General features: G+C 43.1%; 1 protein-coding gene across 7 annotated transcripts in view; it reads left to right on the forward strand.

The window, feature by feature from the left end:
- Positions 1–27,953, forward strand: part of LOC147018714 (calcium/calmodulin-dependent protein kinase type II subunit alpha) — a 226,493-nt gene that overhangs the window by 1,256 nt on the left and 197,284 nt on the right. For all 7 annotated transcript variants that reach the window (XR_015062497.1, XM_085898674.1, XM_085898671.1 and 4 more), the window contains exon 2: positions 1,214–1,308. Coding sequence is in view for 6 of the 7 variants with exons in the window: in XM_085898674.1 (XP_085754800.1) it covers positions 1,214–1,308 (95 nt within the window). In the remaining variant the exon portion in view is untranslated. The remainder of the gene's footprint in view (positions 1–1,213; positions 1,309–27,953) is intronic.

Consider the following 27,953-nt stretch of genomic DNA (forward strand, 5'->3'; position numbering starts at 1 on the left):
CATATGTGTATATGTGTGTATACGTGTGTACACGTGTGTGTGTGTGTATATGTGTGCATATGTTTGTGTATATGTGTGTATACGTGTGTACATGTGTGAATTTGTGTGTATGACTGTGTATACGTGTGTACATGTGTGTATGTTTATGTGTGTATATGTGTGTGCATATGTGTATATTTGTGTGCATATGTGTATATGTGTGTGCATATGTGTATATTTGTGTGTATATGTGTATATGTGTGTGTATATGTGTGTATAAATGTGGAGAGGTGTTTGTCCATGTATCTATATGTGCACATGTGTGTGTATAAGTGTGGAGATGTGTGTGTATGTGTGTACACCTGTATATATGTGTATACGTGTGTATACGTGTATATGTGTGCATATGTGTGTATACGTGTGTATATATGTGTGTATACATGTGTATATGTATGTATATGTGTATATACATGAACATGTGTGTGCAGATGTGTGTATACCTGTATATGTGTGTATATGTGTATATTTATGTATATGTGTGTGTAAACGTGTGTTTATGTGTGTATGTGTTTTTCGGGCACATGCGTGTGTATATGTGTGTGTGTATATGTGTGTATACGTGTGTACATGTGTTTACATGTGTGTATGTGTGTGTATTTATGTGTGTATGTATGTGTGTACATGTGTGTATATGTGTTTCTTTGCCTGGTGTTGGTTTAATTGTGAGTGTGGTGGGCTTGATATCTGATGTGAGTGTGGTGGGCTTGGGATCCTGTTCAACTGTTGAATTAATACCAGGTGGGATTAACTCGACCTGTCATCCTTCCGAGGTCAGCAAAATGAGTGCCAGCATGCTGGTATCCTGTGACAGAGTGGTGACCCATCCAGGATTGTGCCCAATAGCCAAGGAGACTGCTTAAGCAGCACAAACGCTCTGCACAGAGTGTGGTCCCAATGTATGGATGTGTGTGAGTGTGTTTCCACTTTATTTATGAATCTAGGCAAATGTACATGCATCGTCGTTTGTGGACATGGTACATGTACCTGCCTGGGAATGTATGTAAGTGTATGTGGACAAGCCCACATGGGTGTGTCTGCATTTGTGTATGCACCCATGTGGTGTATATGTTCATGTTTATGTACTTTATCATCTTTCCAAAAATATTGAACGTACAGGTATTCGTCTCAATGAGCACAGGCATGAGTTTGTTTTTTGTTGTTGTGCTTTTCATAGGGGTGCATTCTCCATTGTACGGAAATGTGTGAAAATTTCAAGTGGACAAGAGTTTGCAGCAAAAATCATCAACACAAAGAAACTGTCAGCTCGAGGTGGGTTAAATATTGGCTTCATTAAACTTCATTTTCAACTAATAATTTCTGTACTATTTCCTTTTTCTGTCTCTCGATGCAAATGTCAGAAGAGTTTGGTCAGAGGAAGATACAGGAGCTGGTAATGATATCTTTAACCTCCGCCATCGAAGATCGGAGGTTACTGTTTTCACTCCTTTCTGTTTGTTTGTTACTTACGAAATCTAAAGATTTCGTGAGTATATTGATGACTTCCATTTCTGTTTGTTTGTTTGTTTGTTTGTTTGTTTGTAGGCACGATAACTCGAGAACGGAAGAAGCCACCAATGTCAAATTACCCCACGTGATTCAGAAGGGTGATGGCAAGTGCTGATGAGATTTTGTTCGAAATCGGTCAAAGGTCAAGGTCACAGTGAGGTTAAATATCCGATTTTTGATGGTTTGGTACAGATAACTCGAGAACGGAAGAAGCTACCAATGTCAAATTACACCACATGATTTAGGAGGGTGATGGTTAGTGCTGATTAAATTTGGTCAAAATCGGTCAAAGGTCAAGGTCACAGTGAGGTCAAACATCCAAAACATTCAATTTTTGATGGTTTGGTACAGAATCATCGTAGAAACCTCTGGTTTGTGTCGCAACCTTCTCAAGAGACAGCTTTTATTCGACAAGGTCAGAGGTCAAGTTGACGATTTCGTAAGTACCAGTCTATGACTGCTTGTTTGTTTGTTAGTTTGTTTGTTTGTTTGTTTGTAGGCACGATAGCTCGAGAACGGAAGAAGCTACCAATGTCAAATTACATCACGTGATTCAGGAGGGTGATGGCTAGTGCTGATTCGATTTTGGTCAAAATCGGTCAAAGGTCAAGGTCACGGTGAGGTCAAATATTCGATTTTTGTTGGTTTGGTACAGATAACTCGAGAACAGAAGAAGCTACCAATGTCAAATTACATCACGTGATTCAGGAGGGTGATGGCTAGTGCTGATTCGATTTTGGTCAAAATCGGTCAAAGGTCAAGGTCACAGTGAGGTCAAACATCCAAAACATTCGATTTTTGATGGTTTGGTACAGAATCATCGTAGAAACTTCTGGTTTGTGTCGCTACCTTCTCTAGAGACAGCTTTTATGAGACAAGGTCAGAGGTCAAGTTGATGATTTCGTAAGTACCAGTCTATGACTGCTTGTTTGTTTGTTTGTAGGCATGATAACTCGAGAACGGAAGAAGCTACCAATGTCAAATTACACCACGTGATTCAGGAGGGTGGTGGCTAGCGCTGATTAGATTTTGGTCAAAATCGGTCAAAGGTCAAGGTCACAGTGAGGTCAAACATCCAAAACATTCGATTTTTGATGGTTTGGTACAGAATCATCGGAGAAACTTCTGGTTTGTGTCGCTACCTTCTCAAGAGACAGCTTTTATTAGACAAGGTCAGAGGTCAAGTTGACGATTTCGTAAGTACCAGTCTATGACTGCTTGTTTGTTTGTTTGTAGGCACGATAACTCGAGAACGGAAGAAGCTACCAATGTCAAATTACACCACGTGATTCAGGAGGGTGCTGGCTTGTGCTGATTAGATTTTGGTCAAAATCGGTCAAAGGTCAAGGTCATGGTGAGGTCAAATACTCGATTTTTGATGGTTTGGTACAGATAACTCGAGAACGGAAGAAGCTACCAATGTCAAATTACACCACGTGATTCAGGAGGCTGATGGCTCGTGCTGATTAGATCTTGGTCAAAATCGGTCAAAGTTCAAAGTCACAGTGAGGTCAAACATCCAAAAAATGATAACTCGGGAATGGAAGAAGCTTCCAATGTCAAATTACACCACGTGATTCAGGAGGGTGGTGGCTCGCGCTGATTAGATTTTGGTCAAAATCGGTCAAAGGTCAAGGTCACAGTGAGGTCAAACATCCAAACCATTCGATTTTTGATGATTTGGTACAGAATCATCGTAGAAACTTCTGGTTTGTGTCGCTACCTTCTCAAGAGACAGCTTTTATTAGACAAGGTCAGAGGTCAAGTTGTTAAAGTGGACATCTCTCTGGCTGTTATCAGAGAACCACCTCACCGCCGTCGAGTCTGGCATTTCACTCAAGCCGACTGGCAGGGTCTCCGAGCAGCCATCAAACTTACAGACTGGTCTCCTATCACTACTTTCTCAAACATCAACTCATTCTGGGAATTCTTTCAAAGAAACTTGCTCTCCCTCATGCACAGATTTATCCCCTCTCGTGTTCAGTTGTCTTACCCTTCCTCCCGCCCTTGGTTTACTGAAGCTTGTGGCGAGGCAGTTGTCCTGAAACAACTTGCCTTTGCCTCATGGAAAGCAAACCCAACTGAGGGCAATCTCAGTTCTTTCCACAAAGCTCGGAACAAGTGTGTATCTACCCTCAGGAGAGCCAGAAAACAACATCTTTCTCATCTCAAGTCTGAACTCTCATACCTCTCTCCTTCCTCAAAATCCTGGTGGCGTTTAATCAAATCTGTTTCTGGTGTATGTTCCCCCTTCATCCCCTCCCTTACCTCAAATGGCCGCACTGCTGATTCCACACGTGATAAAGCTGAATGTCTAAACTCGGTGTTTGCAGCTAAATCTTGTGTCCTAAACCCATCACTATCTCTACCCACCTTACCCAGTCGCACCCAACTGTCCCTGGACTCTGTATCCTTTTCTCCTGACAAGGTGGAGAGCTTGCTTTCAAACCTCGAGTCAGATTCTGCAACCGGTCCAGACGGCATCAGCCCACGTGTCCTCAAAGCCTGCTCTTCTGCTCTTGCTCACCCTCTCTCTGTTCTATTCACCCTCTCATTTGCCCAGGGTCATTTGCCATCTGCTTGGAAATCTGCTCACATCACTGCCCTGCATAAAAAAGGTGCAAAAACAGATCCCTATAACTACAGACCAATCAGCCTTCTCCCAATCATCAGCAAGGTGATGGAATCCATCATCGCCTCAGATATGAAATCCTTCCTCTTCTCCAATGGCTTGATTTCCAATCATCAATTTGGTTTCAGACCAGGTCACTCAACCCTGGATATGCTGCTTCTGCTCTCCCATCAATGGATGGAGGTCCTCAATGCCAGACAGGAAATCGGAGCCGTATCCCTGGACATATCACGTGCTTTTGACACAGTCTGGCACCCTGCACTACTCACCAAACTCTCTTCCGATGGTATTCAAGGCCATCTCCACTCATGGCTCGCAGACTTCCTCTCCTGTCGCAGTCAACGTGTGGCCCTAAATGGAGTTCTTTCATCCCCTCTTCCTGTGCAGGCTGGAGTTCCTCAAGGTAGCGTTCTGGGCCCTGCTCTTTTTCTGGTTTTCATCAATGATCTCTCGGACTCTCTGGAAAATCCTCTATTTCTCTTTGCCGACGACTCCACCCTCTGCCGTACCATCTGTCATCCCTCAGACCGGCAAGCAGCAGCTTCTTCACTCACTGCAGATCTGGATAAAATCACAAACTGGTCCAACACGTGGAACATGTCTTTCAATCCAGACAAATCTCACACTCTCACTATGTCTCTTCGAAAGGACCGTTTACAAAACCCCCCATCCACTTTCTCAACAATCCTCTGGAAGAAGTCTTTTCTTTCAAGCTTCTAGGTCTCACTATCTGCCATGACCTTTCCTGGGAAAGTCACATTTCCAACCTCGCCTCAAAAGCCAGTCGCCGACTGGGAATCCTCCGTCGTGCTAAGTCCTTCCTCGGCCCTCTTGAGCTCCTGACCACTTACAAAGCTTTTGTCCGTAGCCTGATGGAGTACTGCTCTCCCCTCTGGGCTGGTGCTCCTGCCTCCCACCTTTCTCGGCTTCACGCTGTCGAAACCAGGGCATTTAAGATCATCGGCATCTCCCGCAATGAATCTGAGTCTTTGGGCCTCTCACTCAATCACCGCAGGTTGGTCGGTGGTCTTTCTGTCTTCTACCGACTCCTCTCCAGCCTTGCCCCCCCCTGCTCTCTCTGCGATTTGTCCCCACCACATTTCCACAGGGCGCTCAAGGTCCGCCAACAACCCCCTTCTGGTAAAACTACCAAAATCACGAATCACTGCTCATCTTCACTCTTTCATTCCTCTTTTTCTCGCCTTTGGAATAAACTTCCTCACTCTATTCTTTCCCATTCTTCCCTCCAGGCTTTCAAAACAGCTGTTCACCACCACCTCTTATCTTCCCCCATCCAAATCCTCGATCTTTTCTACCCCCGATAATCCACCCAAGCCCACTTCCTTCATTTCTCCTACTTTCCTTCCTGAAAGTCCCTGAAATGTCCATCTTCTCTTCGCCATGTTCCCCGTCCCATCCCCATCGCTCTCCCTTCCACAGTTCACCTAATGTGTCTGTTCCCCACTGTTTTGTCCCTTCCACTCCCGCCCCTCTTGTCTCATGCCTCCTTGCTGTGAGTTGTGTGTTAGCTCTCATACGAGCCTCGACCAAGGTATACAAAAAAATAAAAAAATAAAAAAAAAAAGTTGACGATTTCGAAAGTACCAGTCTATGACTGCTTGTTTGTTTGTTTGTTTGTTTGTAGGCATGATAACTCGAGAACGGAAGAAGCTACCAATGTCAAATTACACCACGTGATTCAGGAGGGTGATGGCTAGTGCTGATTAGATTTTGGTCAAAATCGGTCAAAGGTCAAGGTCACAGTGAGGTCAAACATCCAAAACATTCGATTTTTGATGGTTTGGTGCAGAATCATCGTAGAAACTTCTGGTTTGTGTCGCTACCTTCTCTAGAGACAGCTTTTTTGAGACAAGGTCAGAGGTCAAGTTGACGATTTCGTAAGTACCAGTCTATGACTGCTTGTTTGTTTGTTTGTAGGCACGATAACTCGAGAACGGAAGAAGCTACCAATGTCAAATTACACCACGTGATTCAGGAGGGTGGTGGCTCGTGCTGATTAGATTTTGGTCAAAATCGGTCAAAGGTCAAGGTCACAGTGAGGTCAAACATCCAAAACATTCGATTTTTGATGGTTTGGTACAGAATCATCGGAGAAACTTCTGGTTTGTGTCGCTACCTTCTCAAGAGACAGCTTTTATTCAACAAGGTCAGAGGTCAAGTTGACGATTTCGTAAGTACCAGTCTATGACTGCTTGTTTGTTTGTTTGTTTGTAGGCATGATAACTCGAGAACGGAAGAAGCTACCAATGTCAAATTACACCACGTCATTCAGGAGGGTGATGGCTAGTGCTGATTAGATTTTGGTCAAAATCGGTCAAAGGTCAAGGTCACAGTGAGGTCAAATATTCGATTTTTGATGGTTTGTTACAGATAACTCGAGAACGGAAGAAGCTACCAATGTCAAATTACACCACGTGATTCAGGAGGGTGGTGGCTAGTGCTGATTAGATTTTGGTCAAAATCGGTCAAAGGTCAAGGTCACAGTGAGGTCAAACATCCAAACCATTCGATTTTTGATGATTTGGTACAGAATCATCGTAGAAACTTCTGGTTTGTGTCGCTACCTTCTCAAGAGACAGCTTTTATTAGACAAGGTCAGAGGTCAAGTTGTTAAAGTGGACATCTCTCTGGCTGTTATCAGAGAACCACCTCACCGCCGTCGAGTCTGGCATTTCACTCAAGCCGACTGGCAGGGTCTCCGAGCAGCCATCAAACTTACAGACTGGTCTCCTATCACTACTTTCTCAAACATCAACTCATCCTGGGAATTCTTTCAAAGAAACTTGCTCTCCCTCATGCACAGATTTATCCCCTCTCGTGTTCAGTTGTCTTACCCTTCCTCCCGCCCTTGGTTTACTGAAGCTTGTGGCGAGGCAGTTGTCCTGAAACAACTTGCCTTTGCCTCATGGAAAGCAAACCCAACTGAGGGCAATCTCAGTTCTTTCCACAAAGCTCGGAACAAGTGTGTATCTACCCTCAGGAGAGCCAGAAAACAACATCTTTCTCATCTCAAGTCTGAACTCTCATACCTCTCTCCTTCCTCAAAATCCTGGTGGCGTTTAATCAAATCTGTTTCTGGTGTATGTTCCCCCTTCATCCCCTCCCTTACCTCAAATGGCCGCACTGCTGATTCCACACGTGATAAAGCTGAATGTCTAAACTCGGTGTTTGCAGCTAAATCTTGTGTCCTAAACCCATCACTATCTCTACCCACTTTACCCAGTCGCACCCAACTGTCCCTGGACTCTGTATCCTTTTCTCCTGACAAGGTGGAGAGCTTGCTTTCAAACCTCGAGTCAGATTCTGCAACCGGTCCAGACGGCATCAGCCCACGTGTCCTCAAAGCCTGCTCTTCTGCTCTTGCTCACCCTCTCTCTGTTCTATTCACCCTCTCATTTGCCCAGGGTCATTTGCCATCTGCTTGGAAATCTGCTCACATCACTGCCCTGCATAAAAAAGGTGCAAAAACAGATCCCTATAACTACAGACCAATCAGCCTTCTCCCAATCATCAGCAAGGTGATGGAATCCATCATCGCCTCAGATATGAAATCCTTCCTCTTCTCCAATGGCTTGATTTCCAATCATCAATTTGGTTTCAGACCAGGTCACTCAACCCTGGATATGCTGCTTCTGCTCTCCCATCAATGGATGGAGGTCCTCAATGCCAGACAGGAAATCGGAGCCGTATCCCTGGACATATCACGTGCTTTTGACACAGTCTGGCACCCTGCACTACTCACCAAACTCTCTTCCGATGGTATTCAAGGCCATCTCCACTCATGGCTCGCAGACTTCCTCTCCTGTCGCAGTCAACGTGTGGCCCTAAATGGAGTTCTTTCATCCCCTCTTCCTGTGCAGGCTGGAGTTCCTCAAGGTAGCGTTCTGGGCCCTGTTCTTTTTCTGTTTTTCATCAATGATCTCTCGGACTCTCTGGAAAATCCTCTATTTCTCTTTGCCGACGACTCCACCCTCTGCCGTACCATCTGTCATCCCTCAGACCGGCAAGCAGCAGCTTCTTCACTCACTGCAGATCTGGATAAAATCACAAACTGGTCCAACACGTGGAACATGTCTTTCAATCCAGACAAATCTCACACTCTCACTATGTCTCTTCGAAAGGACCGTTTACAAAACCCCCCATCCACTTTCTCAACAATCCTCTGGAAGAAGTCTTTTCTTTCAAGCTTCTAGGTCTCACTATCTGCCATGACCTTTCCTGGGAAAGTCACATTTCCAACCTCGCCTCAAAAGCCAGTCGCCGACTGGGAATCCTCCGTCGTGCTAAGTCCTTCCTCGGCCCTCTTGAGCTCCTGACCACTTACAAAGCTTTTGTCCGTAGCCTGATGGAGTACTGCTCTCCCCTCTGGGCTGGTGCTCCTGCCTCCCACCTTTCTCGGCTTCACGCTGTCGAAACCAGGGCATTTAAGATCATCGGCATCTCCCGCAATGAATCTGAGTCTTTGGGCCTCTCACTCAATCACCGCAGGTTGGTCGGTGGTCTTTCTGTCTTCTACCGACTCCTCTCCAGCCTTGCCCCCCTGCTCTCTCTGCGATTTGTCCCCACCACATTTCCACAGGGCGCTCAAGGTCCGCCAACAACCCCCTTCTGGTAAAACTACCAAAATCACGAATCACTGCTCATCTTCACTCTTTCATTCCTCTTTTTCCCGCCTTTGGAATAAACTTCCTCACTCTATTCTTTCCCATTCTTCCCTCCAGGCTTTCAAAACAGCTGTTCACCACCACCTCTTATCTTCCCCCATCCAAATCCTCGATCTTTTCTACCCCCGATAATCCACCCAAGCCCACTTCCTTCATTTCTCCTACTTTCCTTCCTGAAAGTCCCTGAAATGTCCATCTTCTCTTCGCCATGTTCCCCGTCCCATCCCCATCCCTCTCCCTTCCACAGTTCACCTAATGTGTCTGTTCCCCACTGTTTTGTCCCTTCCACTCCCGCCCCTCTTGTCTCATGCCTCCTTGCTGTGAGTTGTGTGTTAGCTCTCATACGAGCCTCGACCAAGGTATACAAAAAAAAAATAAAAAAATAAAAAAAAGTTGACGATTTCGAAAGTACCAGTCTATGACTGCTTGTTTGTTTGTTTGTTTGTTTGTAGGCATGATAACTCGAGAACGGAAGAAGCTACCAATGTCAAATTACACCACGTGATTCAGGAGGGTGATGGCTAGTGCTGATTAGATTTTGGTCAAAATCGGTCAAAGGTCAAGGTCACAGTGAGGTCAAACATCCAAAACATTCAATTTTTGATGGTTTGGTGCAGAATCATCGTAGAAACTTCTGGTTTGTGTTGCTACCTTCTCTAGAGACAGCTTTTTTGAGACAAGGTCAGAGGTCAAGTTGACGATTTCGTAAGTACCAGTCTATGACTGCTTGTTTGTTTGTTTGTAGGCACGATAACTCGAGAACGGAAGAAGCTACCAATGTCAAATTACACCACGTGATTCAGGAGGGTGGTGGCTCATGCTGATTAGATTTTGGTCAAAATCGGTCAAAGGTCAAGGTCACAGTGAGGTCAAACATCCAAAACATTCGATTTTTGATGGTTTGGTACAGAATCATCGGAGAAACTTCTGGTTTGCGTCGCTACCTTCTCAAGAGACAGCTTTTATTCAACAAGGTCAGAGGTCAAGTTGACGATTTCGTAAGTACCAGTCTATGACTGCTTGTTTGTTTGTTTGTTTGTTTGTAGGCATGATAACTCAAGAACGGAAGAAGCTACCAATGTCAAATTACACCACGTCATTCAGGAGGGTGATGGCTAGTGCTGATTAGATTTTGGTCAAAATCGGTCAAAGGTCAAGGTCACAGTGAGGTCAAATATTCGATTTTTGATGGTTTGTTACAGATAACTCGAGAACGGAAGAAGCTACCAATGTCAAATTACACCACGTGATTCAGGAGGGTGGTGGCGAGTGCTGATTAGATTTTGGTCAAAATCGGTCAAAGGTCAAGGTCACAGTGAGGTCAAACATTCGATTTTTGATGCTTTGGTACAGAATCATGGTAGAAACTTCTGGTTTGCGTCGCTACCTTCTCCAGAGACAGCTTTTATGAGACAAAGTCAGAGGTCAAGATGACCATTTCCTAAGTACCAGTCTATGACTGCTTGTTTGTTTGTTTGTTTGTTTGTTTGTGAACAGTATTACAGAAAAACTCCTCGACGGATTTCGACGAAACTTGGTGGGGTGGGGGGTGTTGGGTCTGGTCCAAGGATCATGCCATTAGATTTTGGACTTGGTCCAAAATCCAATATGGCCGCTATGGCGGCCAATTTGAAAAAATATTTGAATTTTTTTTTTTTTGCATTTCTACATGTTTTAAGTGATTTCCAACCCCCCAAAAAAATTTAGAGAAAAAAAATTTTTTGCAACTTTTTTTTCAAAAAATTTGGATTTCTTTTTTTTGCGTTTCTACATGTTTTAAGCGATTTCCAACCCCCCCCCAAAGAAAATTGTTGGAGAAAAAAAAATTTTGCAAATTTTTTTTCAACAAAATTTCGATTTTTTTTTTTTATTGCATTTCTACATGTTATAAGTGATTTCCAACAAAAAAAAACATGCCAAAATTATAATTGCGGCTGATTTTGGAACTTCAGGTGGATATACCCACGTAAAATCAATTTCTGTCTCAAGGTATCTAGTTATGACGAATGAATTGAGTATGTAAAAGTTCAAAGTAAAAGGGAAAGTTGCAAACTATAACTCTGTGCGCACTGTTGACATCAAATTGAATGAATAGGATATCAGGTTTACTTGAGTGACCTCGCAGTATTAGCGGCGGTGGTTTTGCACTCTTCCGAGTGCTCCCACTATTGTTAACCTCCTCCATCGAAGATGGATGGAGGTTACTGTTTTCACCTCTTTCTGTTTGTTACTTACGAAATCTAACGATTTCCTAAGTATATTGATGACTTCCGTTTCTGTTTGTTTGTTTGTTTGTGTGTATGTTTGTGTGTTTGTTTGTGTGCTTGTTTGTGTGTTTGTTACTTACGAAATCTTTCGATTTCGTAAGTATATTGATGACTTCCGTTTCTGTTTGTTTGTTTGTGTGTTTGTTTGCATGTTTGTTTGTGTGTTACTTACGAAATCTAAAGATTTCGTCAGTATATTGATGACTTCCGTTTCTGTTTGTTTGTTTGTGTGTTTGTTTGTGTGTTTGTTACTTACGAAATCTAAAGATTTCGTCAGTATATTGATGACTTCCGTTTCTGTTTGTTTGTTTGTTTGTAGGCACGATAACTCGAGAACGGAAGCAGCTCCCAATGTCAAATTACACCACGTGATTCAGGAGGGTGATGGCTAGTGCTGATTAGATTTTGGTCAAAATCGGTCAAAGGTCAAGCTCACAGTGAGGTCAAATATTCGATTTTTGATGGTTTGGTACAGAATCATCGTAGAAACTTCTGGTTTGCGTCGCTACCTTCTCGAGAGACAGCTTTTATTAGACAAGGTCAGAGGTCAAGTTGACGATTTCGTAAGTACCAGTCTATGACTGCTTGTTTGTTTGTTTGTAGGCATGATAACTCAAGAATGGAAGAATCTACCAATGTCAAATTACACCACGTGATTCAGGAGGGTGATGGCTAGCGCTGATTAGATTTTGGTCAAAATCGGTCAAAGGTCAAGGTCACAGTGAGGTCAAACATCCAAAACATGATAACTCGAGAAAAGTTACCACAGGTATTGTTGACGGAGCGTGAGTTTGGAAGATCGAGGTAAGTTCGGCGGAATTTGTGTGTCAATTCGTCGAGTTACGGCTGTTTTAAAAATTTCAGTGTTCACGCCCATAGCGCAGAAGGCCTTGCTGAGTTGTAGGCCGCGTTGTGATTTCGATAAAGATCGTGTTTGAAAGTCATTTTTCATCCCAAATTAAGCTTATCGTCGCATGCCTGACTCGCTAAGCCGTCGGATGGTGTAAAGATTGTTTGTGAATGGCCGAATATTACGGTTTTATGACTTTGATAAAATAGTATTAAATAATTCCGTAAATTCCTGTGGAGAAATGGAGTATTTTTGCTTCAGTCGACGTTACGAGTTCATTTTAACTTCAATTTTAATTTTCTCTTCGGTTTTTGCAATCGCTTAGCATGCTTAACACTCGTTGTCGAAATTCTGGTAAAAATCGGATGTTTTGGAGACGTTTTAAGTTTGTATAAAAATATTTCACCCTCCGCGTCATGGCTCGTCACGTGGCGCAGCGCGCTCGAGCAGACGCGTCGTTGAGTCACGTAAAGGTTTTGCGTGTGCGCGCTGACGTCATCGCGCTCGCCCCGGCGTCCTTTCGAGTTGGGGGGGGCGTCGAGTGTGACCTTTACGTTACGTTAATCCGTGGTAACTCGAGAACGGAAGAAGCTACCAATGTCAAATTACACCACGTGATTCAGGAGGGTGATGGCTAGCGCTGATTAGATTTTGGTCAAAATCGGTCAAAGGTCGAGGTCACAGTGAGGTCAAACATTCGATTTTTGATGGTTTGGTACAGAATAATCGTAGAAACTTCTGGTTTGCGTCGCTACCTTCTCTGGAGACAGCTTTTATTAGATAAGGTCAGAGGTCAAGTTGACTATTTCCTAAGTACTCGTCTATGACTGCTTGTTTGTTTGTTTGTTTGTGAACAGTATTACGGAAAAACTCCTCGACGGATTTCGACGAAACTTGGTGGGGGAGGGGGGGTTCGGTCTGGTCCAAGGATCATGCCATTAGATTTTGGACTTGGTCCAAAATCCAATATTGCCGCTATGGTAGCCAATTTGAAAAAATATTTGAATTTTTTTTTTTTTGCATTTCTACATGTTTTAAGTGATTTCCAAGAAAAAAAACATGCCAAAATTATAATTTTTGGAACTTCAGGTGGATATACCCACGTAAAATCAATTTCTGTCTCAAGGAATCTAGTTATGACGAATTAATTGATTATCTAAAAGTTAAAAGTAAAAGGGAAAGTTGCAAACTATAACTCTGTGAGCACTGTTGACGTCAAATTGAATGAATGGGATATCAGGTTCACTTGAGTGACCTAGCAGTATTGGCGGCGGAGGTTTTGCACTCTACCGAGTGCTCCCCCTCTAGTTTTGTATTTAGCAACAACTTTTGTTGTAACAACACCAAGAACAAAAACAACAATCCAGGTTGGAGTGGAGAAGTAAAGGAACAGCTCGGTCATCTAAGAGAAGATAAGGCTCCGGGTCGAGATAATATGCAATCGAGAGGATTGAGGGTGGTGGCTGAGCAGGTAAGCGAGATGTTAACGGATATTTTCAATAGTTCCTTGGAGTCAGGACAGGTATCGGAGGATTGGAGAGTGGCAAATGTAACACCATTATGTAATAAATGATCCAGAAAAGAATTAGGAAACTAGAGACCTGTTAGTTTGACTTCAGTTGTGGGGAAGGTGTTGGAGATATTAATTAAGGACCAGGTAAGGAACCATTTAAACAAATACAAGCGAATCACAGGTAGTCAGCATGGGTTTACCAAAGGTAGTTCCTGTCTCACAAATCTTTTAGAGTTCTATGAAGCAGTGTCTAATTGGGTGGATGATGGAAAGGCAGTGAACATCGTATATCTTGACTTTAAGAAGACATTTGATGAGGTACCACATCAGAGGATGTTAGCCAAAGTGAGGGCTTGTGGAGTGTCTGATCAGGGAGCTAATTGGATTGCAAACTGGCTTAGTGGTAGGAAGCAAAGAGTGGCTGTGAGCGGGAGGATATCTTTCTGGGAGGATGTAAGTAGCGGGGTACCTCAGGGATCAGTACTCGGACCATTACTATTCATTATTTACATCAACGATTTGGATAATGGGGTGAAGAGTAAGCTTTCCAAATATGCAGATGACGCAAAGTCTGGAGGTAAAGTGGATAGCAGAGGGGGTGGTGATCAGATTCAGGAAAGTATTGATACTTACATAGATTAGGCAAAACATTGGCATATGGAATTTAAACTGAGCAAGTGGAAGGTGTTGGGGATGGGAAAGAACAATGAAAATAGAGATTACAGGATGCAAGGGGTAATTTTGAAGTGTGTCACACAGGAGAAGGATCTGGAGGTGGTAATAGATACGGGAGGTAATCAGTCAACACTGTGACAGTCAGCTATAGGTAAAGCAAATCAGGTTTTAGGTTGCATTTGGAGGGAGATTATTTATACATCAAAAGAGGTGGTGTTAACATTCTACAGGAATTTAGTGAGGCCACATTTAGAATATTGTGTGCATTTTTGGTCACCACAGTTCCAGAAGGACATCGATGCCATAGAGAGGGTTCAACGCAGGGCTACTAGATTGATTCTGGGCCGAGCTAGACTTGGCTATGAGGAGCAGCTGGAGGAGACAGGGCTTTATTCACTAGAAAGGAGGTGGTTACGTGGAGATATGATGGAGATGTTTAAGATAATGAAAGGTATAGATAAAATAAGTGCAGATTAATTATTCATCAGAGTAGAAGGTGACAGGACCAGGGGCCATCGCCTGAGAGTAAAGAAGAGGAGATATAAGACGGTAGCAACGCAGTGGACTTTCACCCAGAGAGTAGTTAATGCATGGATTGGTCTCCTGGAAAGGTAGTGGCAGCAGAAAAAGTAGATAAGTTTAGATTAGAATTAGAGAGGTACCTGGAAGTTATGGAGATAGAGGTGTTGATAAGACTTTTCGGTAATTTTAACATTGACGGGTGATTGTGTGCATGTGTACGGAGTGCTGTTGGTCGGGGTCTTGTCAAGGGGTTTTGTGTGGTTGATGTGTGTTTTTAACCAAGCCCATGCCCCCTCCCCTGAGGGGAAGAAAAGGAAGAAAAAAAAACAACCCTACAAAAACTACAAAAAACCTACAAAAACTATTAAAAAAAACCTCAACCAAAACACAAACAAATAACAAAAATTATTTCATTAATTAAAATCCTTTTTTGCATTTTCTTCCTTGTGTGGATGGGTTGGTGTGTTGTTCGTGCAGGCATGATGGGCTGAATGGCCTCCACCTCTGTTGGATTTCCTTGTTCTTCCTTGTTAGAATTAGTTCCACCTTAATCAGACATGCTTTCCTCAAAAGCTAAACAACAAAGGAAACCAAGAAGAACTAGAACTGCACTCGATTTATCACATACCTCCGGCAAGCTGAACAGTTTCCGTTTTGTATCCCACTGATGGGCTGTATCTGGATCCGCACCTCAACCAAAATTGAATCCGCTTGTTCTTGTCACTTACCAAACTCATCCACCAAGTTTTGTCATAACTTGTCCTTAACTTTTTGAGATATGCTCACAGACAAACGAATAAACAGACAGACAGTGGTGAAAACACGACCTCCGTCCGTCCACCTTCGGTGGTGGAGGTGACAAGCAAACAATGGAAAAGTGTAAAGAAATTGTTTATTATTGCAACACGATGTGAAGTACATACACCATACTGATTTTGTTTGGCCACGGACACTTGCCACATCACTTTACTGCTAAAGACCGAAGACCAAAACAATAAGGGAGCTTAGATGTTCATATAATTGCAAACCAACTTGACAATTGCACATCACCTTCAATACAGGCCTATGAAGATCTGTTCATGCCTTGATTCACTTTGCTTAAGGATCTTCCCAATTTTAACATTTATTTGTGGCTCTTGGTGAAGATTTTACGTAAATTGTGTGCAGCACAAGTGCAGTCATAGACATCAATGTACTTTGATGCGTATAACTAGGATAACGGATAAATCAGCACTTATCAAACAATGGATAAATCAACAGTAAATACTTGTGGTCCCAGCATCATGAGCTCTCAACTTATGGTCCCAGCATCATGAGCTCTCAACTTGTGGTCCCAGCATCTTGAGCTCTCAACTTGGGGTTCCAGCATCATGAGCTCTCAACTTGTGGTCCCAGCATCATGAGCTCTCAACTTGTGGTCCCAGCACCATGAGCTCTCAACTTGTGGTCCCAGCATCATGAGCTCTCAACTTGTGGTCCCAGCATCATGAGCTCTCAACTTGTGGTCCCAACATCATGAGCTCTCAACTAGTGGTCCCAGCATCATGAGCTCTCAACTTGGGGTCCCAGCATCATGAGCTCTCAACTTGGGTTTTCAGCATCATGAGCTCTCAACTTGTGGTCCCAACATCATGAGCTCTCAACTTGCGGTCCCAGCATCATGAGCTCTCAACTTGGGGTACCAGCATCATGAGCTTTCAACTTGGGGTCCCAGCATCATGAGCTCTCAACTTGGGTTTTCAGCATCATGAGCTCTCAACTTGGGCTTCCAGCATCATGAGCTCTCAACTTGAGGTCTCAGCATCATGAGCTCTCAACTTGGGCTTCCAGCATCATGAGCTCTCAACATGGGGTTCCAGCAACCTAAGTTCTCAACTTGGCGTTCCAGCATCATGAGCTCTCATCTTGGTGTTCCAGCATCATGAGCTCTTAACTTGGGGTTCCAGCATCATGAGCTCTCATCTTGGGGTCCCAGCAACATGAGCTCTCAACTTGGGGTTCCAGCAACCTAAGTTCTCAACTTGGGGTCCCAGCATCATGAGCTCTCAACTTGGGGTTTCAGCATCATGAGCTCTTAACTTGGGCTTCCAGCATCATGAGCTCTCAACTTGGGGTTCCAGCAACCTAAGTTCTCAACTTGGCGTTCCAGCATCATGAGCTCTCATCTTGGTGTTCCAGCATCATGAGCTCTTAACTTGGGGTTCCAGCATCATGAGCTCTCATCTTGGGGTCCCAGCAACATGAGCTCTCAACTTGGGGTTCCAGCAACCTAAGTTCTCAACTTGGGGTCCCAGCATCATGAGCTCTCAACTTGGGGTTTCAGCATCATGAGCTCTTAACTTGGGGTTCCAACATCATGAGCTCTCATCTTGGGGTCCCAGCAACATGAGCTCTCAACTTGGGGTCCCAGCATCATGAGCTCTTAATTCGGGGTCCCAGCATCATGATCTCTCAACTTGGGGTCCCAGCATCATGAGCTCTCAACTTGGGGTCCCAGCATCAAGTGCTCTCAACTTGAGGTCCCAGCATCATGAGCTCTCAACTTGGGGTCCCAGCATCAAGAACTCTCAACTTGGGAACACTGCATCATGAGCTCTCAACTTGGGAACACTGCATCATGAGCTCTCAACTTGGGGTCCCAGCATCATGAGCTCTCAACTTGTTGTCCCAACATCGTGAGCTCTCAACTTGGGGTTCCAGCATCATGAGCTCTCAACTTGGGGTTCCAGCATCATAAGCTCTCAACTTGGGGTCCCACCGACAGGAGCTGTGGTTTCAGATAGCAGCGTTAAACAGAGCGAACAGACCAATCGTTCGATTGGTTTGATTTTAATGATGGTTTCAATCGTTTTCATGCTTTCAATCCAAGCAGAGCAATCCCCTCCACCCAGGAAATGAACAATTCATTCAGATGCATGACTTGGTGGTTGTTAAGTTTGTTTGTTTTTCTTTTTTCTTTCATTTAACTCACTGCCATATTTGCCGACAGTAATTTCATCATCATGTTTTACCTTGGGCTCTCTTTTCAGATTTTAGCTGTTTACAAACTTCTCTGCCTCTTTAAATTCAGTTATCGTGGCTCGTGTAAGAGTACGTACAACCTCAGATGGAATTGGATCGATAGACAAGATGTGGCAAAGGCAAAAACAATGGGACCACAATATGCAAATGTACTACAGTACAAGGAGAGGGAATTGTAGGCAATACCACATGTACAAATGGATGATTATGAAGGAATATTGTTACCTCCGCCACCGAAGTTGGACGGATGTTATATATTCACCCCTTTGTTTGTCTGTGTCTGTTTGTTTGTGAGGAGGATATCTCAAAAAAGTTTTGGACGGATTTGAATGACACTTTAGTGGAGTGGTTGGTTGTGTGAAAAGGACTAATTGATTCCATTCTGGTGAAGATCCGAATGTGTATCTGGACATGATAATTTTTAAATTGATTCTTCACTATTGAGAAATGGGGCCAAAAACAATAGATACTGCTGCAGGATATCTCAAAAAGTTATGAACGGATTATGACAAAACTTGTTGGATGAGTTGGGTGTGTGACATGAACAAGGCGATCATATTTTTGGTTTAGGCCCGGATCCAGAACCGGCCTATCAGTGGGATACAAAATGTAAACTGTTCAGCCTGGCGGAGGTATGCTCTCTACCGAGTGCCATTTTAGTTTCCGTCACCAGAGAAGAGGGTGGTACATTTGGGTCCATGTGTTTGTCTGTTTGTCTGTTGTGTATTTTTTTGTCTGTTTGGCTGCAAATAATATGAGTACTGTATGTGTATTAATCACATGAGAGCCTTTACAACCCAAAGACCCTTTCAGACCATGACAGCCCAAAGACACCTAAAACTCTTAAGACCCTTTGAGACCCCTAAAACCCTTTAGACCCCAAAGACCCTTAAGACCCCAATGAACCTTTAACACCCTTAAGACCCTTGAGATCACTAATACCCTTTAGAACCACAAGACCTCTAATATCCCACAGACCCTGTTACATCCTTTAGAACCCCAAAGACCCTTCAATTTCTTTCTACCCTTGAGACCTTTACACCTTTAAGACCTTTTAATATGCTGTAGACCCCTTTGACATTTCGACTCTTTCTACATTTTAGAGCCCTCTGGACCCTTTCAAAAAATTCCTACCCTTTATACCTTAAATTACACTCTTTAGACCCCTTCGACCTTTTAAGGCCCTTCCATCACTTTAGATCATTTCGACCCTTTCGACCCGACTCGACCTTTTCAGACCTTTTTCGGATCTTTCGACCTTTCAACCGTTAGAACTTCAGACCATTTGACCTTTACCCATTTACAACTTGACCATTTCGACCTTTCATTTTGCTATCAACAACCTTTCATTTAGTACATGCTTCCATTTATTTTCCACACAAAATATGCCACACAAAACATGTCCTGGTGAGGGTTTGCAATCTCTGATTGCTCTTTCTTGTTGAGTGTTGAGTATGAACAGAATTGATCTGCGAACCTCCCCATCATTGAGTCTTGTGACCTCTGCCACCGAAGGTGGAAGGAGGTTATGTTTTCAGCCTTGTCTGTCTGTTCGTCTGTTTGTTTGTCAATTTGTTTGTCTGTCTGTTTGTTTGTTTCTGTGCAGGATATCTCAAAAAGTTGTGGACGGATCTTGATGAAATTTTGTGAGCAAGTTGGGTGTGTGACAAGGAAGAACTGGTTAGATTTTGGTGAAGACCTGGATCCGGATCCAGCTACTATAATTTTTTTAAAGTGATTCTTCACCATTGAGAGAAAGGACCAAAACGATATATAGCACGACATCTCAAAAAATTGCGGACAGATTTGGACGAAACTTGGTGGACAGGTTGGGTGTGTGACAATGACGAATCGATTCCATTTTAGTGAATCTATAGATCCAGATACGAGAATATTTTAATTTTCAGTGATTCCTCACCATTGAGAGATGGGGCCAATATAGCAGGATATATTTTTAAATTATTGGGCCCGATATGTTCTACTGGATCAGGCATTGCGTGGCGATGATATGTGCTCTACCGAGTTCTCTTCCAGCTAAAGTTGTTTTAATAATTTTTTTGTTGATAAATTTATATTTTTATCCCCCGCCGCGGATATTGGCGGAAGGGGGATATTGTTGTCACCCGAGTCATCCGTCCGTCCGGCTGTCCGTCCGGGCGTCAACATTGATATCTGTGAGTGCGATAACTCATAAACTGTTTGCCATATCGATTTGAAATTTGGGTCACACATGTACCACCTGAAAAGGAAGAACCCTATTGATTTTGGGCGTGGACGGATCCAAGATGGCCGACTGGGGCGGCCATCTTGAAAAAAATGTTTTTTGTAATAAATGGGAAACCGCTTATCTGATTTCAATTATTTTTCAATGGCATGGGATTCCCCATCTCTGATGGTATATTATAGACCTGGGGAGGGGAGGGAAAAAGGAATGGGTTTGTTGTTTTATTTTGTGTTAACATTCTTTACAGCTGATGAGTACATTGAGTTTGATATAATCATTTAAGACTGGTGTTTATGTAAAAAACAGCATTACCATTACACATTCTTTATTTGCATGGAGGTCCAAGCCGCATACTGGTGTCTGAAAATCTCTTTCTTTGGCCGAGGAGTGGAACAAAGTTCAATTGTCAGAATCTGTTTGCTTTTTTGGTTTTTATTCTTTAAACTTTTTATCCTTAAATGTAGAAGCACATGCTGTTAAAGGTTACAAATTGCTTTGTTTGCATTTTGATAGCAAGAATTTATTAGATTGTATCCAATGCATGCTTGTTTCTGATTCGAGGGCTCGAAACTGCGAGTAAATGTATTCACATCGGCAAGATGCTTACTTTTTTGTAAATGTAACTCTGTACTTCATGAGCATATGTTATTGTGCTCCCCTTGTGAATAGGTATTTAAAAGAAAAGATTGTTCACAGGTTGGATCACTGCTATGCTGAAGTAATATTTTTATGCACAGCATTGAGTCATTTTTCTGCGGCTGGCAGAAACATCATGGTGTTCCATGAGTTTGTTTGCTCGAGGTATGCGCACTCACCTTTGAGCCGTCTCTCCTGGGTTTAGATCCCGAAGTAGCTATAAACTGTTACCCTTGTGGTTCGCATGCAGGGCGGTGCATCAATATGTGCGCCTTCCTTCGGAAGGATGCTAAGCTGAAGGACTTGTATTGTAGCGCTCAGGGTGTTGGTCTATGAAGATTAAAGATCGCAAAGTGTCTTTCACGAAGAGTAGGCGAGTTATCGCCAGCACCCTGAACAAATTACAAACTCTTGTCACTTTCAGTCGAACAACAGGCTTGACCAGCTGGTTCGTGAGAGACTTGTTTCAAAAAAACATCCCCCTCCTCACCCCCCCCCCCTGTCGATCACCTCCACAAGAGGGTGCAAATCGTTGGGGCTGTTTAAGGATTAATTTGGTGCTGAGGATTAAAAAATTGAATCATTTTTCCATGTGGTGTTTAATCTAATTAATTTTAAAGGAATAATTTGTTTTCTTGGATGAAAATCAGAAGATGCTACGTCCAATTCAATGGACCTCAAATTACCTGTTAATATTATTAGATTTGTGTGGGGGGGGGCGGGTTAGATATTCCCATAGAGCAGATAGGAATTTATAGAGTAGCATGGTCCTTGTATGAGTAGTTAGCCATCTCATTGTATAAGTATGGAAATGTCAGCTGAAGAATTGTCTTGTTTGCATGTGTGCCATGCAGAGGGTGGTGGTGGGAATAATTAGTTAGGGATTATGGTTGAGGAGATTGTTTGTATAACCTCCATGTCAACCTCTACTGGGGGGGGGGGTGTCAGGAGACTAGGCACGAGAGAAAAAGTGGGCGGAGCTTGGATGCCCTGGAGAGCAAGCGGAGGTGCGGTTGTCGCCTCCCACGGGGTAGAGCTATGTAACTATGTAATGCCTTGGGGGGGGGACATTGCCCCGGGGGAAGAAGGATGAGCCAAATCGGGCAGTGGGAGATGAGGGAGGGGAAGATAAAAGTCTAAGGAGAATGCGACAATTAGTTTCCAGGAGAACGGAGAATGCGGCTGGGAGTTTTTGATGTGTGCGAGAAAGAGGAGAGTTTTGAGGAGGTCGTCCTGCGCTTGTTCATCCTGCCTTGCCCTGTTTCGTTGACCTGCCCATGTGCTTCATCTCCTCATTGTTCTGGTCATTGTCTGCTCGCCTCATTGTCCTGCTCCTCCTCCCTAATCATCACCTGCTCAGCCCTGCTGGTGCCAGAGCTGAGTCCCCCGGTTTTTGTTCCCTTTCCTCCGTCTGTGACCGAGTCTGGAGTGAGACACCTTAGTTTCTTTAGATTCATTTTTACCTCATATCCATACTTATTTATTTATTGCATTCCCTTCCTCCCAATCTACTGTTGTCTCCTCCATCATGATTACATCATCCCTGGTTCTTTATATTGTTTGTGATATGGGAAATATACCCATTGGTTTTAAAAGCTATCAGGTTTCTCGTGTCTCTCCACACGACCTACATGGATGTTGTCGGCGATTAATTCGGAACATCTCCTCAGTTGAGCCACTCGGGACATCACGGGACTTCAACGTCCCACTGCGACGAGCTCGACGTTAGTTGAGCCGTCGATGCTACAATATTTTGGAAAGTAAAAATAATTGATTTTTGACTAAAATGCCAGTTCGAGATGTTTGCTTTCTCGCAGTTGGAGTTCCACCCATGTATTGGGACCATACTCCGTACAGAGTGTTGCTGATGCCAAAACAGTCTCCTGGGCTATTGGGCACAATCCTGGATGGGTCACCACTCCAACACAAGATACTCGAATGGTTCAATCATCCCAGCAAGCTGGTACTCATTTTGCCAACCTCAGAAGGATGACAGACTGAGTCAACCCCACCTGGTATTAATTCAATGGCTTTGCACGATTTGAACTCAGGACCTTAGGATCCCAAGCCCACCACCCTAACCAGTAAGCGAACACCAGACATCAGTTGGAGTTGATCAGTAAAAAATAGGACCGCCTGTCCTGAAACTCACCTGGATCAGGAGCAACAGTCACTCAAACTCCCCTCAGACCTCCTTCGACCCTGAATTTTTTTTAATGCCGTGAACAAACTTTGGTACATCAGGGTGATGAAGGTTGTGGTGAAGTTTCATTGTAATTCTGCATGTAGTTTGGAGAAGAGAGCAAATACCTTTTGGGGAGGGGGGGGGTCAAAGCACCCCTCCCGTAGACCCCCTTAATGACTGCAGATTTTGATGTGGTCGATACACTTTGGTACATCACAGGTGATCAAAGTTGTGGTCATTTATCATCAAAATCATGTTTGTATTTTCGGAAAAGTGAGCAAATGCCCATTTTGGGGGTCAAAAAACCCCCCATAGACCATCTTAATGAGCGCAGATTTTGATGTGGTCAATAAACTTTGGTACATCACAGGTGGTGAAAGTTGTGGTTAAGTTTCATAAAAATTGTGTGTAGTTTCCAAGAAGAGAGCAAATACCAATTTTGGGGGCTCAAACCTGTCCTTCCATAGACCCCCTTGATGAGCGCAGATTTTTATGCAGCTGAAAAGTTTTGGTACATCATGGGTGAAGAAGGTTGTGGTATTGTTTCATCGAAGTCGTGTGTGTAGTTTCAGCGAAGAAAGCAAATACCTATTTTGGGGGTTCAAACCCCTCTCGTAGACCCATTGAATATGTGCAGGATTTGATGGGGTCGATACACTTTGGTACATCATGGGTGATCAAGGTTGTGGTCAAGTTTCATCAAAACTGTATGTGTAGTTTTGGAATAGAGAGCAAATACCTATTTTTGGCCAGTTCAGCACCACCCCCCCCCCACCACCCCGCCCGTGGGCCTCCTTAATGAGCGCAGATTTTGTTGTTTTCGATAAACTTTGGTACATCACTGGTGATGAATGTTGCGGTCAAGTTTCATCAAAATCGTGTGTGTACTTTTGGAAGAGTATAAATACCTATTTTGGGGCACTTAACCCCCCGCCCCAGCCTGCCGTAGACCCCTTAATGAGTGCAGATTTTGACGTGGTCGATATATTTTGATACATTACTGCTGATGAACATTGTGATAAAGTTTCATCGAAATTGTGTGTGTAGTTTTGGAGAAGAGAGCAAATACCTATTTTGTTTTGGGGGGGGGGGGGGATCAAAAAAACCCTTGTAGACCCCATTAATGACCGCAGATTTTGATGCGGTCGATACTCCTTCGTTAGGCATGAGATATGAAGCTTGTGGCCAAGTTTAATCAAAATCATAAGTTTGGTTCAAGCGATAATGACCGAAATGTTTACGGACTCACTCTCTGACTGACTCACTCACCTTCAGACACTGCTCGATCACATATGCGCACCTGATGAAAGTCCAGGTGAGCTAATAATTGTTTGAGTTGCTAATCTGCATGATTAATTTTAGTTTGTCGATGACAAAGTCGAGCAGAGCTGGTAAAACCAGAACGATGTCTTTCAGTCAGTCAGTCCATCTTTCCGTCAGTCAGTGGGTCCATGAACATTTTTTTCGTTTTTTCCCCCTATTCCTCCGATGCGGCTTGGTGGATCGTTTTGGTTTGAAACTCGGCATGATGATTCATGACGTCCATGCACCAAAACTAATGGAGCACTTTCTAAATTTCCATGCAGGTGCTGAGATAATTAACTGATTAACTCAACATGTAATCTTTACTTGTATGTCCATCACATATCCAGATATTCCGTCATTGATGTTTCCTCATTATTTAATTTTAACCTCTTAATGTTATCAATGCCCTCGTCCTTTGAAGAACGTGGAAGAAAGGGGAAGGGGAGGACAAAGAGTTAAGTTGGGAGGGGCGTCAGAGAAGGGACAGTCTTTTTTTAGTCCCTTTTAGTCATTTTATTATTTCAGTCCTTTTAAGACCCTTTCAAAACTTTGAACCCCTTTAGACTCCTTACGACCATATAGACCCTTGAAGAACCCCAAGACCATTTAGACTCTTTAGAACCCAAAGACCTTCGGACCTCCAAGACACCTATGAGACTTTAAGACCCCTAAGACACTCATTATTACCTAATGCAGCCTGAATATGACCACCCTCCATTGGGAGACGAGCGTCTATCCCACTTGGGACTATTCATATTTTTTGACGCTTCACATGACAAAGGTGTCTTTTGTTTGAGATAAGGTGTTTAAATTTATCTTCGGTGGCATTGAGGACCAGAGTTGACTATCATGAAAGTCCTTTTTGTAAACCTGGATAGTGAGGACAAAAATGGTGCCCAATAAAGGTCAAAGAGAGTTGAGTTTTCATTTCCAGTGGTTGAGGAAAAGTTGACAACTTGTGCCATGAAAAGTCAAATTAATAGCTCATTGCAAAATGTATCACTGATGGAAATGATGACAAAATGCATTGCCAGAAGACAAATCCAATGAAATGAAGTAATCTACATATCGATGCAAGTGGTGTGATAATTTAAAAAAAAAAAAAATCTAGAATGATGCATTTGCTCAACGATATCATCTAATGGCCTAATTACGGGAATTGTCAATTTTTTTAAAGGACTTTCAGGCAAAATATAAACGATTTAAAAAAAAAAAAACGCTTGGAAATTACAATCACTTAAATTTATGAATGATGTGACATGCTGTGTCTTTCTTTGCCAAATTTCTACTGTAATGTGCAAGAACAGTTCATGAGAAGTGCTGCCTTGCCTCAGTTATGATAACTTGTGGGCTGGATTTGTATTTTAATCCCAGGATAATGTGCATTCACATATATATGAGGGAATGTTGAAAAGTAATGCCTCCTATTCTTATTCTTCAAAACAGGTAAAGATATTTGAATGAAACAAAGGCAGGTATGAACATCAATCTTTATTTACCATGGTGCTTACTTATACCTCAGCATAATCACCACTGTGAGCCAAACATTTCTGACAATGTTCAAGTCGTTTTGTGATGCTGTTACAATAGAACTGTGCATCCTGCTCACTTAACTAGTGCTTCACAGAGTCCTTAACATCATCAGAAGGAAAATGTTCTTTACAAAGGTGTCCATCTTTCTTTTTGTCCATGTTAAGGTGTTTTTGTCAAAGGTGTCCGTGTTAAGTTTTGGGAAGAGATAAAAATCTGATGGAGCCAAGTAGGGGCTAGTGATCCTTTGTGGTGGAACTCCATTGACCGTTTCCTCCTCTCGGGATTGCAATGGTGCACCCAGTTTTCATCTCGAGTCATCTCCAGTCAGTCATCCTAACTCTCAACTCCAGCGCTTCATGCTTCACAGCACTGACACGTCATGCTGCTCTCTGCCATCACTTGACTTACCTCGCACTGAGACATCTAGTGTCAGAATCAAGAAACTTTTCACCCAGTGGCTTTGCAATAATGTGCAGACTGCGCTTTGTTTCATTTGAATATCTTTATGTGTTTTTCAGAAAAAGAGTAGGAGACCTTACTTCTCAACATGCCCTCGTACATGGAGGACACACACACACACACACACACACACACACACACACACACACACACACACACACACACACACACACACACACACACACACACACACACACGTATATTGGTTCATGAGTAAGTGACCACTATATTCGTTATGGGTGTGTGTCTGTCTGTCTGTCCCGAGCAAAGCTCTGTGGGTTTTTATCCGATCTTGATAAAATTAGGGTGCAAGGCTTGTATCATGATCGAGTTGTGTTTTCCGGAGAATGGGCATGCTGCGCCCAATGTGGGCGGAGCCACGCCCAAAAAACGTGTTTTTAGGGGGTAGCCAGATTCAAGTTACATCTTCTCCGAGGGGGTTTGTCGAATCTGGCAGGGATTTTCGGTATTTGGTTAGCCCAATGGCACCTGCAGAGCCCCACGGAGCTCGATTTTTTTTTTCATTTTCATCCCAAGGTCAAGGTCACCTCTCCCTCCCAATCCCATATATCTCCACTCCCACCACCCCCATATATATATATATATAGATATATATATATATATCTCTCTCTCTCTCTCTCTCTCTCTCTCTCTCTCTCTCTCTCTCTCTCTCTCTCTCTCTCTCTCTCTCTCTCTCCCCCCTACTCTCCTCTCTCTCCCCTAATACAAACAAACACAACATAATAGTGACCGAAGATTTTCGTGCTGCACTCTTCAGGGTAAAAATCGCAGCAAGTGAAGGATGAAGTGAAGGCACGTCCCAATAAAGTAGAGCGTCTACCTCATTGAGACCTGCGTATAAAGCACGCGCCTTCAGTTCCTCCTTCAGTTGCTGCCATTTTTACACTGAAGAGTGCAGCACGAAAAGCTTCGGTCACTATTATGTTGTGTTTGTTTGTATCCATGTTAAAGTTCCGTCGTACCAAACATCTGCATATATATATATATATATATATATATATATATATATATATATATATATATATATATATATATATACATACATATATATATATATATATATATATATATATATATATATATATATGTCATGCACCGCTTAACGACGTTCCGGGCAACGACGGATCGCATATACGATGGGTCTGCCAGCCCTGAAAAAAAAAAATGGAAAAAAATATGTAGCTGAAAAATTGCTATCGCCGAGTGATGTAGCCTCGTATAAAAATAGCACATACAATTATATACACTCTACAGAACATAATACTTCATAATGATAATAAACGAGTGTGGCCCCGTTATAATGCGATCGCTGAGGTCCATAAAATGTCATCGCGAAAAAAACAGGGTCGTGCAAAATCGGGATTCAAGGAAATCGGCTTTCAAACTGAACCAATGTTTCCACGTTTCCAAACAAAGTTCCAATGTTTCCAAACTCCTGGACCTCACTATCGGCCATGATATTTCTTGGACAAACCATATTTCAACATTGGCCGACAAAGCCAGCCACCAACTGGGTGTCCTCCATCGTGCAAAGTCCTTCCTTGGCACATCTGAGCTCTTATCCATCTACAAAGCTTTCATCCACAGCTTGATGGAGTACTGCTCTTCCCTCTCGGCTGACTCCGCTGACGAACATCTTGCTCAATTTGACGCTGTAGAAACCGAAGCTTTTAAGATTTCATGAATGTCCCGTGATGTAGCTGAGCCTATGAGCTTATCACTCCGCCATTGCAAAAAGGTCGGTGGTCTCTCTGACTTCTACCATCTCCTTTTCGTCTTGCACCCTCTGCTCTTTTTGTGTTTTGTCCCCCAAGGTTTCTGCAGGGCTCACACGGTCCACCATAAACCCTCTTCTGGTGAAACTACCTAAGTCCAGGATC

The sequence above is a fragment of the Eptatretus burgeri genome, chromosome 10, assembly GCF_056783735.1.
Source record: "Eptatretus burgeri isolate ZD-2024b chromosome 10, Ebu_testis_v1, whole genome shotgun sequence".
Taxonomy (NCBI): Eukaryota; Metazoa; Chordata; class Myxini; order Myxiniformes; family Myxinidae; genus Eptatretus; species Eptatretus burgeri.